The 13,646-nt window shown below is 50.9% G+C and overlaps 6 protein-coding genes; 3 read left to right on the top strand and 3 right to left on the bottom strand.

The window, feature by feature from the left end:
- Nucleotides 1–4,478: 4,478 nt before the first annotated feature.
- GSBLH_T00003822001 (Methionyl-tRNA synthetase) lies at nt 4,479–5,722 on the bottom strand (the record flags this gene model as incomplete). Its single annotated transcript, XM_013042624.1, has 6 exons — nt 4,479–4,651; nt 4,681–5,012; nt 5,057–5,247; nt 5,280–5,517; nt 5,552–5,625; nt 5,654–5,722. The coding sequence occupies 6 exons, from the start codon at nt 5,720–5,722 to the stop codon at nt 4,479–4,481; spliced, it is 1,077 nt and encodes a 358-aa protein (XP_012898078.1).
- Nucleotides 5,723–5,772: 50 nt separating this feature from the next.
- On the top strand, nt 5,773–6,766 carry GSBLH_T00003821001 (uncharacterized protein; the record flags this gene model as incomplete). Its single annotated transcript, XM_013042623.1, has 4 exons — nt 5,773–6,068; nt 6,099–6,183; nt 6,216–6,289; nt 6,319–6,766. The coding sequence occupies 4 exons, from the start codon at nt 5,773–5,775 to the stop codon at nt 6,764–6,766; spliced, it is 903 nt and encodes a 300-aa protein (XP_012898077.1).
- Nucleotides 6,767–7,233: 467 nt separating this feature from the next.
- Nucleotides 7,234–7,602, bottom strand: GSBLH_T00003820001 (uncharacterized protein). XM_013042622.1 has 2 exons: nt 7,344–7,602; nt 7,234–7,308 (listed from the first exon to the last, which is right to left on the bottom strand). Exons 1-2 carry the CDS (start codon nt 7,491–7,493, stop codon nt 7,261–7,263), a joined length of 198 nt encoding a protein of 65 aa, XP_012898076.1. The 5' UTR covers nt 7,494–7,602; the 3' UTR covers nt 7,234–7,260.
- Nucleotides 7,603–10,166: 2,564 nt separating this feature from the next.
- GSBLH_T00003819001 (uncharacterized protein) lies at nt 10,167–10,959 on the top strand (the record flags this gene model as incomplete). The annotated part of the gene is made up of 4 exons (XM_013042621.1): nt 10,167–10,268; nt 10,300–10,534; nt 10,564–10,790; nt 10,822–10,959. 4 exons carry the CDS (start codon nt 10,167–10,169, stop codon nt 10,957–10,959), a joined length of 702 nt encoding a protein of 233 aa, XP_012898075.1.
- Nucleotides 10,960–11,314: 355 nt separating this feature from the next.
- Nucleotides 11,315–12,415, bottom strand: GSBLH_T00003818001 (uncharacterized protein). XM_013042620.1 has 5 exons: nt 12,290–12,415; nt 12,111–12,254; nt 11,971–12,078; nt 11,700–11,941; nt 11,315–11,662 (listed from the first exon to the last, which is right to left on the bottom strand). Exons 1-5 carry the CDS (start codon nt 12,393–12,395, stop codon nt 11,336–11,338), a joined length of 927 nt encoding a protein of 308 aa, XP_012898074.1. The 5' UTR covers nt 12,396–12,415; the 3' UTR covers nt 11,315–11,335.
- Nucleotides 12,416–13,211: 796 nt separating this feature from the next.
- Nucleotides 13,212–13,544, top strand: GSBLH_T00003817001 (uncharacterized protein; the record flags this gene model as incomplete). Its single annotated transcript, XM_013042619.1, has 1 exon — nt 13,212–13,544. One exon carries the CDS (start codon nt 13,212–13,214, stop codon nt 13,542–13,544), a length of 333 nt encoding a protein of 110 aa, XP_012898073.1.
- Nucleotides 13,545–13,646: the final 102 nt, after the last annotated feature.

The raw sequence follows: 13,646 nt of genomic DNA, 5'->3' as shown, positions 1-13,646 counted from the left end.
CGTCCAGCTGTCCGTGCCGTTGTTCTTTTGCCAGTTCAGGTTGGGCTCCTGGCCGTACATGTACCGCCACGAGGTCGCGCCGTCCACAAGGAAGAACGGGTTGAACTGGATCGACTCGGTGCCCGTGTTGTCCGACGCAGAGAGGCGGAACAGCTCGCTACCGTCCGCCAACTGCACCGACGCGTAGCGGTCGTTGATGCCGTGCGTGTCCTTCGACGAGAGCTTCACTTGGTAGAGATTCGCCGAGCTTCCGCAGGTCGTGAAGGTATGCGAGTGGTAGTTCATCAGTCCGGAGCGCGTGATCTTCGACGCGGTTCCTTCCTTCAGTTCGAAGTTGATGTTCGAGCCCATCTCCCCCACATCCGGCACCTGCACGCTGAAGTAGCGGTTCGGAGCCGTGCACGCTTCGATCGTGATCGTCACAGAGGTCGACACCTGCGTGCCCAGAATGCTCTTGCACGTGATCTGGTAGCTAGAAGAGGCCTGCTGGCTCACCGGCACTCCCGAGATGATACCCGAGCTCTTCTCGACCGAAAGGCCGTTCGGCAGAGCAGGGTTCGACGAGCAGTCCATGAAGCCTTCCGTGGTGGGCTGAATGGTGGTAATGGGGAAACCGAAATAGCCAGTAATGACCGAGGGGTCGTAGACCAGCGAGACGTCCTGAATGGAGCTCGTGCTCACCGTGTAGAGCTCGATCTCCGACAAGGCGAAGTAGTTGTCGGGGAACTGATTGCTGTTGGCCTTCAGCACGAAGTGGTAGAAACGGTACGGCTTCGATACGTCCTTCAGATAGAAGCAGGCGCGCTGGTTGCGCACGCTCCACGAGAACACTGTCGTCGTTTCCGTTCTCGGCGAGCTGAACGTGTTGTCGTTGCTCATGATCACCTCCCATTCCGTGGGATCCCATCGCTCCGCCTCCGCATTGTTCACAAAGCAGTACTTGTTCACCAGAGCCGCCGAGCCATCCGTGAACTGAACGCCCCAGTACTGCGTCGTGGCGTTCGACGCCGCGCGCTCCATCATCGCATACGTGTTGTAGTTGCTGTCGCCCAGGTTCGTCACGGGGTAGCCCGCACGCTGGTGCGAGTACATCAGCTCCATTCCGAACGAGTGCGGCATGTTGCCGGACGACTGGCTGAAGTACAGGCGGAACTTCGCGTCCACGGGCTGCGAGCGGACCGACGGCGCGTTCACCAGGATCACCGCGAGGTTGTTGTTGCCGGCCTGCCAGGCGGTGTGCAGACCGACCACGCGACGCCAGGACGGGTTGGGAGAACCGCCCAGAATGGTGGAGTCCTTGGTGATGTCGCCCTCCGCCACGTTCACACGGTAGATCTCCTGCCCGTTCACATACACCACCATTCCAGCACGGCAGTAGACGTCCAGGAAGAAGGACTGGAGCGACGAAGAGAAGTGGGAGTTGTCGATGTACACCTGCCCGCGGAAGAACCACACCGTCTCGTTCAGCGTGATCGCGGAGGAGCCGTGCGGGTCGAACGACGCCCAGGTCGTGCTCGACGGCGCAGTGGTGGTCCAGTCGGCGCTGAGAGGCTCCGTGGAGTTGTAGAGGAAGAAGAGCGTCTGCGCGTTGTACAGCTCCACGGCGCTGTGGAAGGGGAACGTCTGCGAGGGAGCGTTCTTGAGCGTCGCCGAGCCAACGCGGATCGAGTCGGAGAGCGTCGTGTGGACGTACAGCTCCACGTACGAGCCGGTCTTCCACGCGAAGTTCATGTTGCTGCCCAGAACGAGATTGTACGTGCCCTGCGCCAGACACAGGCGGTACACGTCCATGCTGACAGCGTTGCTGCCCGTGAACGACTCGATCGTGCTGTCGCCCGCGCTGGACGTCACGCTGAACGTGTCCAGATGGCTGCCCTCCACGTTGTACTTGCGCAGCTCCACCAGAGACATGGTATCCAGACTGCAGGAAGCGATGTCCAACGTCAGCGTGTAGGTCTCGTCCAGACCCGTCGCCGCGCGCTTCGCCGTGATCGTGTGCACCGTGCGGTTGACCATGGTCTCCAGCACGGCGCCCGTGATGTGTCCATTGTTCGCGTTCATCGTCAGTCCCGTCGGCAAGGCCGGGTTGACTCGGAATTCCGTGTATCCGGCAAACTTGGGCGACAGATCGATGCTGCTGTCCACGCCCACGTAATACTTGTCCTCCACGTTCTCGTAGGTGAGCGAGACTTGCTGGCTCTGCAGCGACCCCACGGTCAGCAAGAACAGATCGCCCATCTGCAAGCGATCGTCGCTGTCGTCCAGACGCGCCAAGATATCCAGGCGCACGCGGTTCCACGCCTTCATCTGCCCCGTCAGCTCGAACGTGCGTCGCTGCATGCGCGCAGAGAACACCTCGTTGTCTCGATAGTCCAGCAATGTCCACGTCGCGCCGTCGTTCGAAGCGCTCAGCCGCCATTCGCGCGGGTCCGCCGAAGCGCGCGACGGCGAGGATTGGATCATGTACCGATTGAACCACTCGCGACGGTCATTGTTGAACGTGAACGTCAGCGAGAGCTCCGTCTCGTTCGTCATCGTCAGCGACAGATACGTCCGCGCGTAGCCATCCACGATCTTGTCCAGGTCGTCCTCGCTCCCCGGCGCGATCGAGCTCGTCACCGTCAGATCCACCGTTCGATCCATCTCGCCCTCCGCGATCGGCACCACCAACGCCTTGAAGTCGTCCTCTCCCGAGCCCGAGTTGGCGCCGTGCACTTCGATCGCCACGTATAGCGAGGAGCTCGAGAGGAACTGCGAGCCAGGGAGGCGGATGCGCTTCCAGACGCCCACTTCCAGCACCTTCGTGCAGGGCGTGTTGTGGCTCACGCCCACCGTGGGGAGATTGAAACGGTTGTACTCCGCACCGTTGAGGTACAGAATGAAGCCTTCGCGCGTGTAAATGTCCACCTCCAGAACCGGCTGCGACATGTACACCGAAGTGATCGTGGTCTGGAGGGCGTAGTAGCGGGTTCCGGTGGAGGGAGGGAAGCTGCCGGGAGAGTACTGGCCCCAGGAGGAGGGGATCGAGGTGATCCAACCCGGATTGCCAGGATCGCTCGCCGAATATCTCCAAGACGATGTCTCGCTCACGAGGAAACGGACTAGATGTTAAAGAGAGAGAAAGAAAAAGAACGCGAAAGCTTCATTTCTCTGTAGGGAGTACCATACAGATCGCCACGCAAATAATCAATTCCATTCACGTAAAGGTAAAACCAAGAAGCTTCATCCCACCCCTTGCTGTCCCTATCTGTGAAAAACATCAAACATCCATACGTAGAACTAAGGGTGAAAGCGTAGTCGTTGGCTGCCCAACAGAAAGTAGTCGTAATTTCCTGGTTGGACAAGCCAGTTCCTTGGGCAGTGTGGAGTTTTTGTCCATTAATCGAGTTACCTGCCCAAATCTCCATTGTCTCTCTCTCTGCATTTGCGCCATATGTACGAATTAGCTTCACCGTGTACTGACCGGGTGAGCACGTAATTGCAAAACCTAGCGATTATCTTTGTGCATAACAATATTACTGATTACCGATAGAAAAGAGAAAGCAATTAGAAAACGATCCATTTCTCTCTATGGTTAGATAATGATTCTACATTCATTCAGTGATTTGCCGCCATAATGCGCAGATTCCCGCAAATGGAGTTTATTGGGTAATTTCCCTTTTTCGATCCACTTCGGAATGTTACAGTATTTACTCTGGGAATCACTGTCTCGGAATCCGTTGGAAAACATGATCTATTCATAGATCGAATGTCCATATCGGGGAAAAACGTGTATTTCGATCAGCGTTTATTATTTTTATAATTTCCGAAAAACAAACAGCTTGAATCCACTTTACAATGACAACAACTGCTTCTCCTGCTGCTTCGTTAGTTTCTGAAAGAGACGATCCGAACAGCAAGTCAGAGAGGGAACGTCGATCCTGTCCTCCTCGATGGCAGAAAAGGAAGAAGCTTCTTTATGCAACATCTTCAATGCTTTGGCGGCATCTACACAGATCAATGCTTCCGAAACTGCCATACACGAGGGAATGATTGGCTGAAGCAAAATTGAGCATACACGTAACGTCTCCCACACATCCGTCCTATCCCTCATTGCCTTGCATAATGCTCACAAAATGGGCCCCAGTGCGTCTACATCGTTCTTCATCGTCCACGGATGCTTTTCATTGAAGAACGCATTAGCCTACCAATCACGTCATTCCACTCCCCTACTCGGTGCAGCTCATTCAAAATCAGCCGAAATCCAGAACCAAACAAAAACGAATCAAACTCCTTCCTCACATTCTCCGCCAAATCACTCATCCGACTCTTCGTTTCGCTCGACACGTCAAACTTTTGATTCGACTCCACCACGGACTTCGCAATGCTCGCTCCTAGCGACCTCGATAACAGATTTCCATACACATCGGCCATGTCGTTCGTTGTCAGCAGCAACTGCTTCACCGAGAAGTCCACATCGTGATCCAGCGCGTCCTGCGTCAGCAAATACCCGCGAAGCAGCTCTCCATTGATCTAGGTCCCATTCCGATAAAAACCCGAACAAATCGGCGAAGCGCCTGCAGCGGCACGTAGTTCCCCTTGCTTTTGCTCATCTTCGTTCCGTTCACCGTCCAGTGACTATGGCAGATCATGCGATCGGGGAGCTTTCTGTCTACAATGCCACCGAATTCGATCGAATACGCAGCGCGAGGAGCAAGCACGGATAGAAATAGCAGTGGAACTTGGCGATATCCTTCCCGAACACGTGCAAAACCGAGTCAAACGAGCGGGTCTCGCTGGTGGTGAGGTAGTTCGTCAGCGCGTCGATCCACACATACACGCCGTCCCTGCCGTCCACGTCGATCGCCCACGGCACGCGGCTGAGCGGCCGGCTCACGCTGAGATCCTGCGCGCTTTCTTCGATCGTGCGAATCATGGAGTTGAAGCAGCTCGACGGAACGATCTGCGCGTGAGACGAGCGAGCAGACGACCACCCAGTCGCGATGGGAGCGCAGAAACGCCAGTAGAGCCGGCTTGTATTTCTGGAGACTGCGTGTGAGGCAGCGAGGGCGCCTACCGAAACATCCAGTTGCGTTCTTCCACGAGCTCCACCGGGTTGCGGCTTTCCTTGCTGAATTTCTGGCCGTTTTCTTCGTAGATCTGCGACTCCGTCAGGAACGCCTCGTCCGAGCGGCAGTAGTAGCCGCGGTAGCTGGCTTCGTAGAGATCTCCGTTGCGCTGCAGTTCGTTCCAGACTTGGTGCACCAACTTGGGTCAAGGGAGGGAAATAAAAAGGGTACGTCTACGTGGTCCGGATCGGTCGTGCGAATAAAACGGCCTAATTGCAAGTCATAGTGCGATAGTTCGGATTGGAAAACTGAGGCGATCGAGTCGCAATAGTTTTTCACTTCCATATGTTTCTTTTCCGCCTCTTTCTGCACCTTCTGGCCATGTTCGTCCGTTCCCGTTGTTAAAAAGGTGCTCTTCCCCTTCATTTGCTCCCAGCGACAAATAGCATCGGCAAGAGCCGTACTATATCTAGTAGTGAGGGGGCAGAACGATAGGATGCTACATATGTCCAAGATGAGGTTCGCCGTTCACATAGTAGATTGGAGTTGATACTTTGACACCAAAGTGTTCGTTTATCTAAAAATAACAAAAATTCCGAGAAAACAACCTTTGTTGAGGAAAAGCGAGCTAGACTCCCTCCTCTGCGTAGGAAACTCGAAAAAGATCGCAACATGACAAAATTAACAAGATCCTCAAAACAGGAAAGATACGATCGCCATAAAAATGGAGGAAGATCTTTTTCAAGGCGATCTGCAAGAGTATCTAGAGAACGGGAACTTGTACGATCGCTGCTACTTTCAATGGAGCTTGATTCAATGTCTGTTCCAAGAGAAGCATCTGTTGCTGGAAATGGAGTTTTCGGCTGATGAAGCAGCGAAGAATGCGACCACGCTTGATTATGCCAAGCAAACAACCAAGCTCTTAGAACGTGCCGTTAACGCTGTGATCAAGGGTGCACTCATCAAGTCTGTCAATATTACAGCGCACACGACAATTAAAGAGGTTCAAACAGTCTACGAGTTGAGTTGCTGCTTCTTCATGATCTCTAGGCAAATCGCTCACGGAAAGTGTTCTATCCTTATTCTCTACAATTTGGATATGGCTTCTAGCCCGATGCTTTCGTACGTGTTTCACGTATCTCTTTTTGGTGTGCATTTTATGTGTAGAACATCCTCATGGTTCCACAAGATCGTTTATTCTGCTGTATCGTAGCTGTTCGTTACCAAATGAATCCCTTTCCGTTCGTTTTCTCTTTCCATTTGATCGTAGTTGTTCCTCTGGACTGATGGTTCTGACCTTCCCCGCAATCCTCGACACCACCTACCAGAATCTCTTCCATCTGACCATCCCCCTGCACATCCCCGACACCAAGCAATTAACCTTATGGCGGCTTCTAGGCCTGGTCGAGAACCAAGCCAAGCTCACCGAAGACCTCTCCAACGGGCTGTCCTGCGAGAAAACCGAGGAGGAACTGAAGCGGAACCTGTACTACCGCCTCACCGTCGACGAACTGCGCGAAATGAAAATGAAGCTCCCTCAGATTTACATGAGTTTGGAGTGTAAGCAGCGCGTGGGCGAGATCATCGTGGCGGCGCGTCAGCACCCGCAGACGGCGAGTTACAGCCCTGCGAACTCGCTGCTGGCGCATTTTTCGGTGGTTTGTTTGTCGGCGTTGCTGGACGGGAAGACGTTCGTTCTGCCGCATCACATTGAGTAGAAGAGCGGAGAGAGGGTGATGGGTAGGATGCTGAAGCCGGTGATTGCCACGCAGCTGCGATTGTTGTACTCGAAGGGTGGGGAATGAGGGAGAGGGAGACGCGTAGATTTGACGATTCAGTCGAGAATGGAAGTGGCGAGCAGCGTGTTGGAGTCGTTCAATGCGTTGATTTGAGGCGAGGAACGAAGGAAGGAAGGGGAGGATTTGCTGGGGGTTTGTTGTTGCGTTTTTTGGGGTGATTGTGTTTGTTTTGCTTGCTGGCTTGCTGGCTTGCATTGGTTTGCTGTGCTTTTACGGAGCAAACGCGAACCATTTCATTCTTTCTTACGATTCATTCCATTGGATTGCTACTTTTCCTCTGTTTGTTCAATGACCGTTCTCCTCGATTCTATGAATTCTATAAATTCCACATCACTCCACTTCATCCTTTCGATTCCACTCCCTTGTTTGATTCATTGAAACATTGCTTTATAAAAAAAAACTACAAAGGAACATCAACTAGTCTCGTTCTTCGCTTCGCGCTGCTGCTGCACTTCGCTCAACTACCAATCAAACCAACGCCAGTCACCCAACGCACCTTCTGCGTGAAATAATTCCGAAGCTGCGTCACTTTCCGCGTCGATTCGCTCGCCACAGGCGAACGCGGCGATGGCGACGCAAGCCACAACTGCTTCTGATGCGGATACAGCAGAAATCGAAAGCAGCACGGACACCAATTCGTCTGCATCGCTTCCGAAACATCCTCCGAGACACTTTGATCCGCCCCGTCAGAACGAGAAACCTTGTTAAAAATCGTGTTGTTCTTCTGCTGCTGCCGTTCACAGCTCTGACACAACGGAAAAACGATCCTCTCGGGCACCCATCTCCCCGGCTCGCTCTCTTCCAGCGAATTCTCCGCGAGCATCGTCTTGAACTCCTCCACGCTGGCTTGGAATCGATGCTTCTCCGCGGCTCGCTCGCTCGAAATCAATCGGGGAAGCAGCGTCCCGCACTTTAAACAGACCGGAACCACGCGGCACAGCAGCGAGCTCGCAGCGTTCTCCCCCAGCACGAGCTGCTGCCGCGAGGATCCCAAGGGAAGCAACCACAAGCGATACAGCAAATCGCCGGTCTGATTGGAACTGGAAGCGGCCAGCATTCCGTTCATCTGCTCTAGAAAATCGTCTTTGTCGAGTCCATGGATCGCACTTCGCACGAACGGACCTTTCCAGCTATAAATCTCCTCGGTCAAAACACCCTTCCAGTTTCGAGAGAGGATCGGAACCACGCTGTGATGCTGGTCGTGACGCTCGGATGCTACAATGCACGGCAGATAATTCCTAACTCTCACGAACACTCCGATTCACTACACATCTCCATAACTTTCTAATGAATGAACGACCTGCAAAGTCTTTAATGAACTGTCAATTCGGAGCTTTTCGGTACACGGAAGAATCTTCAGAACCTCCGTATGCAGCACTTTATAAATGTCCCTCAGCATCTGCTGCAGTTTGGAATCCTCCAACGCCTCGAAGTAGTGAAGACTGAACTGCATCGCGAGCAGAACCATCAAAATCGACTCGGTCAGCGTCAATCGTTCTTGGAACCGAATATAAAAGTCATCTCCGAACGTCGGATGCAGCAGCGAAATCGTAGGAGAAGGGAATAAATTCGTCCAGAGCGTGTGGAACACGGACCGAATCCGAGCAGACGGCATGAAGCAAGAACGATAGCAAGCCGATTGAATGGCTTGGGGCGAGATTTCCTCCCCCTCGTTCAGAAGCTGAATTCGAAAGAACAGCTCCGCGGCGAAACGCCTGGAAGTGGGGAGAGACAGCGAAAGCGACTGTAAAAGAGAGGAAAAGGCGAGATAGGCTTGCTCCATATAGACAGAATCAAAAGGAATCGAGTCATCCAGACGTTCGAAGCTGTCGGTTGGGCTCGATCGGCTCCTGGAAAACGAGCTGAATAGGTCGGACGATAGAGTAACAACCGATGAGTAAAGATCGGAAGTGACGATGGGAGATGGCGAATAAAACTCGGGTGGCAAATTGAAGCCAATCGGTCGTTGCAGCCTTGAAGAAGGGAGATCAGCTACGAAAAAGTGCGTTTGGGGAGTATTGGGGATGCGACTCGTGAATTGGGCTGTACTCTTCTCGAAGGACCAAGAACATTCTGCAATGGGGACATCATAGTGCAGAATAAGAGTTGGAAAGGAGTGGATCTGGGAGAGATACTTCGAATAGTCCGCAAGTGTATTGGAGTAGGGGATACAAAGAACAAGAACCGAAGAAAACCCAATCCAAGACCGGGTTAATAGAGACTATGAGTAAGCAAAGATAAAACAGAAAAAGGGCACATTACTGCTTATTTTGCTGATAGGAATCGACGAAAAGTCAAAAATAGCCAAATCTGTAGAAGGAAGGAAATTTGGAAAGAGATAAAGGTAAACATTATTTTCTTTTGTTTGATACACATGGCTAGAGATTGGATATCCTACAGATCCCTACTTTGAGTTCTTTGTTGTCAAACTATCGAGAAACAGTTTTGCAATATTTGGAACCCCGAGAATCGAAATAGATATTAATTTTGATGTCTTTGATGAGGACTTGTAAAAGCTGGTGAACGTCCGATCTTGAAACTAACACTAATAGATAAACTTCATGCGAACATTCCATTGGTCATCCTCAAGGACAAGAATCGAATGATTCATAACATAAGATATAGAACAATATGAATATCAAACTTTGTCTGGCTTTGATACTCGGAGTATAATTTGAAAATCACGAGGTAAATGTGATTACAAGATTGTTATCCATTTCACGATGATTTAGAACAGAATCATTACGTAAATGGTAAACGAGCATATGGTATGGATAGGCTATCACAATAGTCGTATGAACTGATAGGTAAAACCATTGTTCTTTGCACTTCCAATACCATTGGTGCAAGGTAGCTTTGGCGCACCTACCAAAATGGTGCCCGTACAAAGTAGTAGCAATAGTATTGGCATAGGAATACAGCTCTGAAAATGAGCGTCATTGTTCACTTAGCGCATAGAAAATAGTGCAGATAAACGATTCCGAATTGAAATGATTCAAAAGAAAAGATTTAGACAGAAACCGACACAAAAAATAGGAAGAACAGAAATGGTGGAAAATGATCATGAACACTCATTTTTAAAGTTTTTCTAAAATGTTGCGATTTGCTCGTCTATCGACGCAGGTTGTGTCCAGGAGGAATGGGGTGCTCCTTCGTGGTCTATCAACTCGAACCCAGCTGCCTGGACTTCTTCAAAGCAGTCGAATTGGTTCGTCTCAATCGGTAGATTCTATTACTTGCAAGTCATGCACAGATATTTAAGCGAAACCATGGAGACCATGGCGAACATTGTGATGATCCTATTCTCCAAACCAAGGAAATGAAACATATTACGTATGTGGGCCTTGGAATGAATGTTGTCCTTACTGGAACAAAGGCATTTGTTGGTTTTTTGATGAATTCCTCTTCCCTTCTGGCAGATGTGCCGGTTTTTATTTTTCTTGATTTCTTAGGCTTTACACTCACTATCGGATATGATTTCTGACTGTGTCACTTTAGGTACCGTCAATTACAGTCGCCGTCCTCCGAACAAGAAATGGATTTATGGATACGGAAAGTTGGAAACCGTATCCAGTTTGTTTGTCGCCGGCATCTTGCTTGGTACTTCAGGGGCTGTATTTGTGCATATATCCAATTGCCAATCGCTCTGTCTCCTTCACCACACGCCTATGAACTGTTTATATCCCTGTTTGGTGCAGGGGCAGAGGCCAATCAAGTGATAAGTCACTCCCACGAGCTGATTTCTTTGTCTCCCGGCTCCAAAATCCTCGATGGAATCGGTCTGGGGATTTTGCTTGCCTCGGTGGGTATGAAGGAGTGGCTCTACCAAGAAACGATGAAGATTTCTCGCAAAACTGACAGCAGTGTGCTCAAGGCGAACGCTTGGCATCACCGAGTCGATGCTCTCTCTGCCATTGTGGCTTTAGTCGGTGTGTCTGGCCGTGTAGGTCTTCTCCTGGCGATTGGGAGTGTAGTTCATCGGTGTTCCTTGGCTCGATCCTGTGGCCGGAGCGGCGGTGGGCGCCGTGGTGTTGAAGACGGGCTGTGAAGTGGGATGGAAGTCGCTGAAAGAATTGGTGGATGTGGTGCTGAGCATGCTGCGTGAAGTGTAGCTATCCGTGGAGCCAAACATGATCGAATCGATCCGCAATGAAGCTACGGAGGCGATTCCTGCGTCGTTCAAATCGAATGTGAAGGTGGTGGATGTGATCGCACGAAAAGCAGGTCCTCACTAGTAATGTCTTCTCCTTCCTGTACTCATTCGCAGCCATTCGGTCGTGCGGGTTGAAGTCGATCCCAGCCTCTCTCTCGACCAGTTATTCGCTACCAAGCACGAAATCGAGCATCACGTCGGTGAGATGCATCACATGCAATCGGCCATCGTGGACGTCACTCTCTCCGACCCCCATTCTCATTTCCATTCCTCTTCCTCCTCTTCCTCCTCCTTTGTTTGTTCACAAACACAACAACAATCAACAGAATATTGCATTAAACTTTACTCTTCGGGTCCACCTCGAAGTCCGGAAGGTGCGCCAGCTTCGCGTACTCCTCCTCGTCCGTCTGCACCACATCATACTTCAGATCTCTCAGCTCGTTCGCGTCCGGACGATGCACCACCGCCGGAACCTCCTCGGGGTCGTCGAATTCGGGCGGCAGGCGGTCGTAAATCAGGCCTCGGCGATGAGGATTCACTCCGTTCGGGTTCGGGTTGTACGCGTAGTGAATGTCGCGAGTCGCGCGGTCCTCCGCATCCGCCGCGTCCACGATCACCTGCTTGTAGTCCTTCGCCGTCTCCTCCGCGTGCAGGTTCGCAACCTACGCGTCACTCCCTCCTCTTTTCTCTTCTCCCTACCTCCGTCAGATCGTCGCACATCTTGCGGATCTCCTCCTTCTCGGCGGCCGACAGCGTGCGCACCTTCCGAGCCGGAATTCCAGCCCAGACTTCCCCGCTGCCCACCGTCTTGCGAGGCGTGACCACGGAGCCGGGGGCGATCGCTGCACCCTCGCAGATGTGAGCTCCGTCGAGAACGGTGACGCCTTCGCCAATCAAACAATTGTTGTCGATCGTGCAGGCGTGGATGATGGCGCCGTTACCTAGGGTGAAGCGCGGAAGAAGGGAGTACCGATCACAACACTATCTCCAATCACGGTAGGAATCGTGGAATCGATGTGGATGGCAACATTGTCCTTAATATGCGTATTGTTTCCAACCTTAATTCCAGCAAGATCAGCTAGCTATTAGACACGAGATACAACGTAGTACCTCGCAGAGTCGATCCATAACCAACAGAAGAACAACATCCCAAGGAAACGTCTCCAGAGACGGTGGCACTTGTGGCAATGTATGCAGCGCGATTAACGCAAGGAGTGGCACTTCCGTACTTGAGGACACGACAAGAGGGAAGAACTAGCTGATGAGCAAACCAACAAGGCAAATGATACGCTCTTCCGTTACCGCAAGCTTTCCCTGCATGGAAACTCCCCATCGATCAATGGTCTTGCCCATGCCTTGGCACATTTTTCCAAAAGACTTGATAATAGCCTCCATGTCAACCGATATACTACTATGACCTAGGCGATTACAAATGAAAAGAATCAAAGGCTTACAAATCGATTCTGTAGAAAAATCGGGGTTGGAAGGATATAGGAGAACCCTGGTAAAAATCGCAAATTCCCGTTTTTGGAATCAAAATACATTTTTATTGGAAATGACGGAAGAAACCCAGAGCAGTGTAGTGAAAGTGGTCGAAATCACGCAGGATAATTTCGAGTCCCAATTTGCGTTGATTAAGCAATCCATCGAGGAGAGTGTTTTTGTTGCTTTCGATATGGAGTTTTCTGGACTCGATAGAAGTGGCATTTCGAAGGCAATTCAAGTCGATACTGTAGGAGTTGCCATTTTTGAATGAATGATAGTTTGAAACTCGTTACAGCAAAGCAAAAGTATCGTAGGGAGAAAATGCACTGTTTTCACATTTAGAGTTGAGAGCTTTTTCCCCCTTCAAGTATGTTTTGAAAAAGAATAGCAATTAGTTTGGTCTTGCTTGCTTTAAGTATAATGGGACAGAAAAGAAGTGGCTTGTGGGATGGACGTGATTGATTGTTTAGATATGTTCCTACAGTATTCTCGATTTACATGAGTCCCTGCTCCCATCCAAACATCGACGAGCCTGTGTTATTAAATGTATATATGCAGACAGAATAGCTTTGACTCTAGCCAAGCACTGTTGAGTTTTTGAAAACCAACAAATTTGATTTTAACAAGGCGTTCCTGCATGGAGTCCACAGTCTGCGTCGTGCCGATGAGAAAGCCTTGCTGGAGCAGGTTGAGAGTGCCTTCTCCAAATCCAGCAGCCAGGAAAAAATGGAATTCAAAGGAAACATGAAGCTCATCACCAACCAATTCGATAAAGTAGAATACGGTTTTCATGATGAATACTCCCAAGATCCACGCATGGCTCAACACGATTCAGAATGGAACGGACGAAGCGCGCAAAGCCCTAAACACGATGGACGGCAACTATTATCTCGTTCTGGACCCGCTGAATGCTTATTATCGGCGAATGATCTATCAAGAAGTGGAGTCTGGCTACGGCAATCTTCTCTCCGTCGTGAAGCTGGACATGGACAACATGGTCGATGTGGTCGGGAGATGTCATGTAGGATCCGAAGAGAAATCTCCGACGCCTGCGCGTGATTTTCAACAAGGATTTCGAGAAGAACGGCAAGATCACCGACATCAAATCTCTCCGAATCAGCGAGATTCAGAGTCGGATCGGCATTCGTCGGATTGTCGACG

Source organism: Blastocystis hominis, assembly GCF_000151665.1.
Source record: "Blastocystis hominis, Singapore isolate B (sub-type 7) whole genome shotgun sequence assembly, scaffold_4".
In the NCBI taxonomy this organism is placed as follows: domain Eukaryota; class Bigyra; order Opalinata; family Blastocystidae; genus Blastocystis; species Blastocystis hominis.
This window is presented reverse-complemented; position numbering and strand designations above follow the sequence as displayed.

Excerpts from the sequence above, each read along its gene's own strand:
- GSBLH_T00003820001 (XM_013042622.1), bottom strand. The coding sequence starts at position 7,493 with ATGCAGACGAATTGGTGTCCGTGCTGCTTTCGATTTCTGCTGTATCCG. Across the intron at positions 7,309-7,343 it reads GGAATTATTTCACGCAGAAG|TTGAGCGAAGTGCAGCAGCA; the intron begins GTGCGTTGGGTG and ends TTTGATTGGTAG.
- GSBLH_T00003818001 (XM_013042620.1), bottom strand. The coding sequence starts at position 12,395 with ATGGAGGCTATTATCAAGTCTTTTGGAAAAATGTGCCAAGGCATGGGC. Across the intron at positions 12,079-12,110 it reads TTATGGATCGACTCTGCGAG|CTGATCTTGCTGGAATTAAG; the intron begins GTACTACGTTGT and ends TCTAATAGCTAG. Across the intron at positions 11,663-11,699 it reads TGTGCGACGATCTGACGGAG|GTTGCGAACCTGCACGCGGA; the intron begins GTAGGGAGAAGA and ends AGTGACGCGTAG.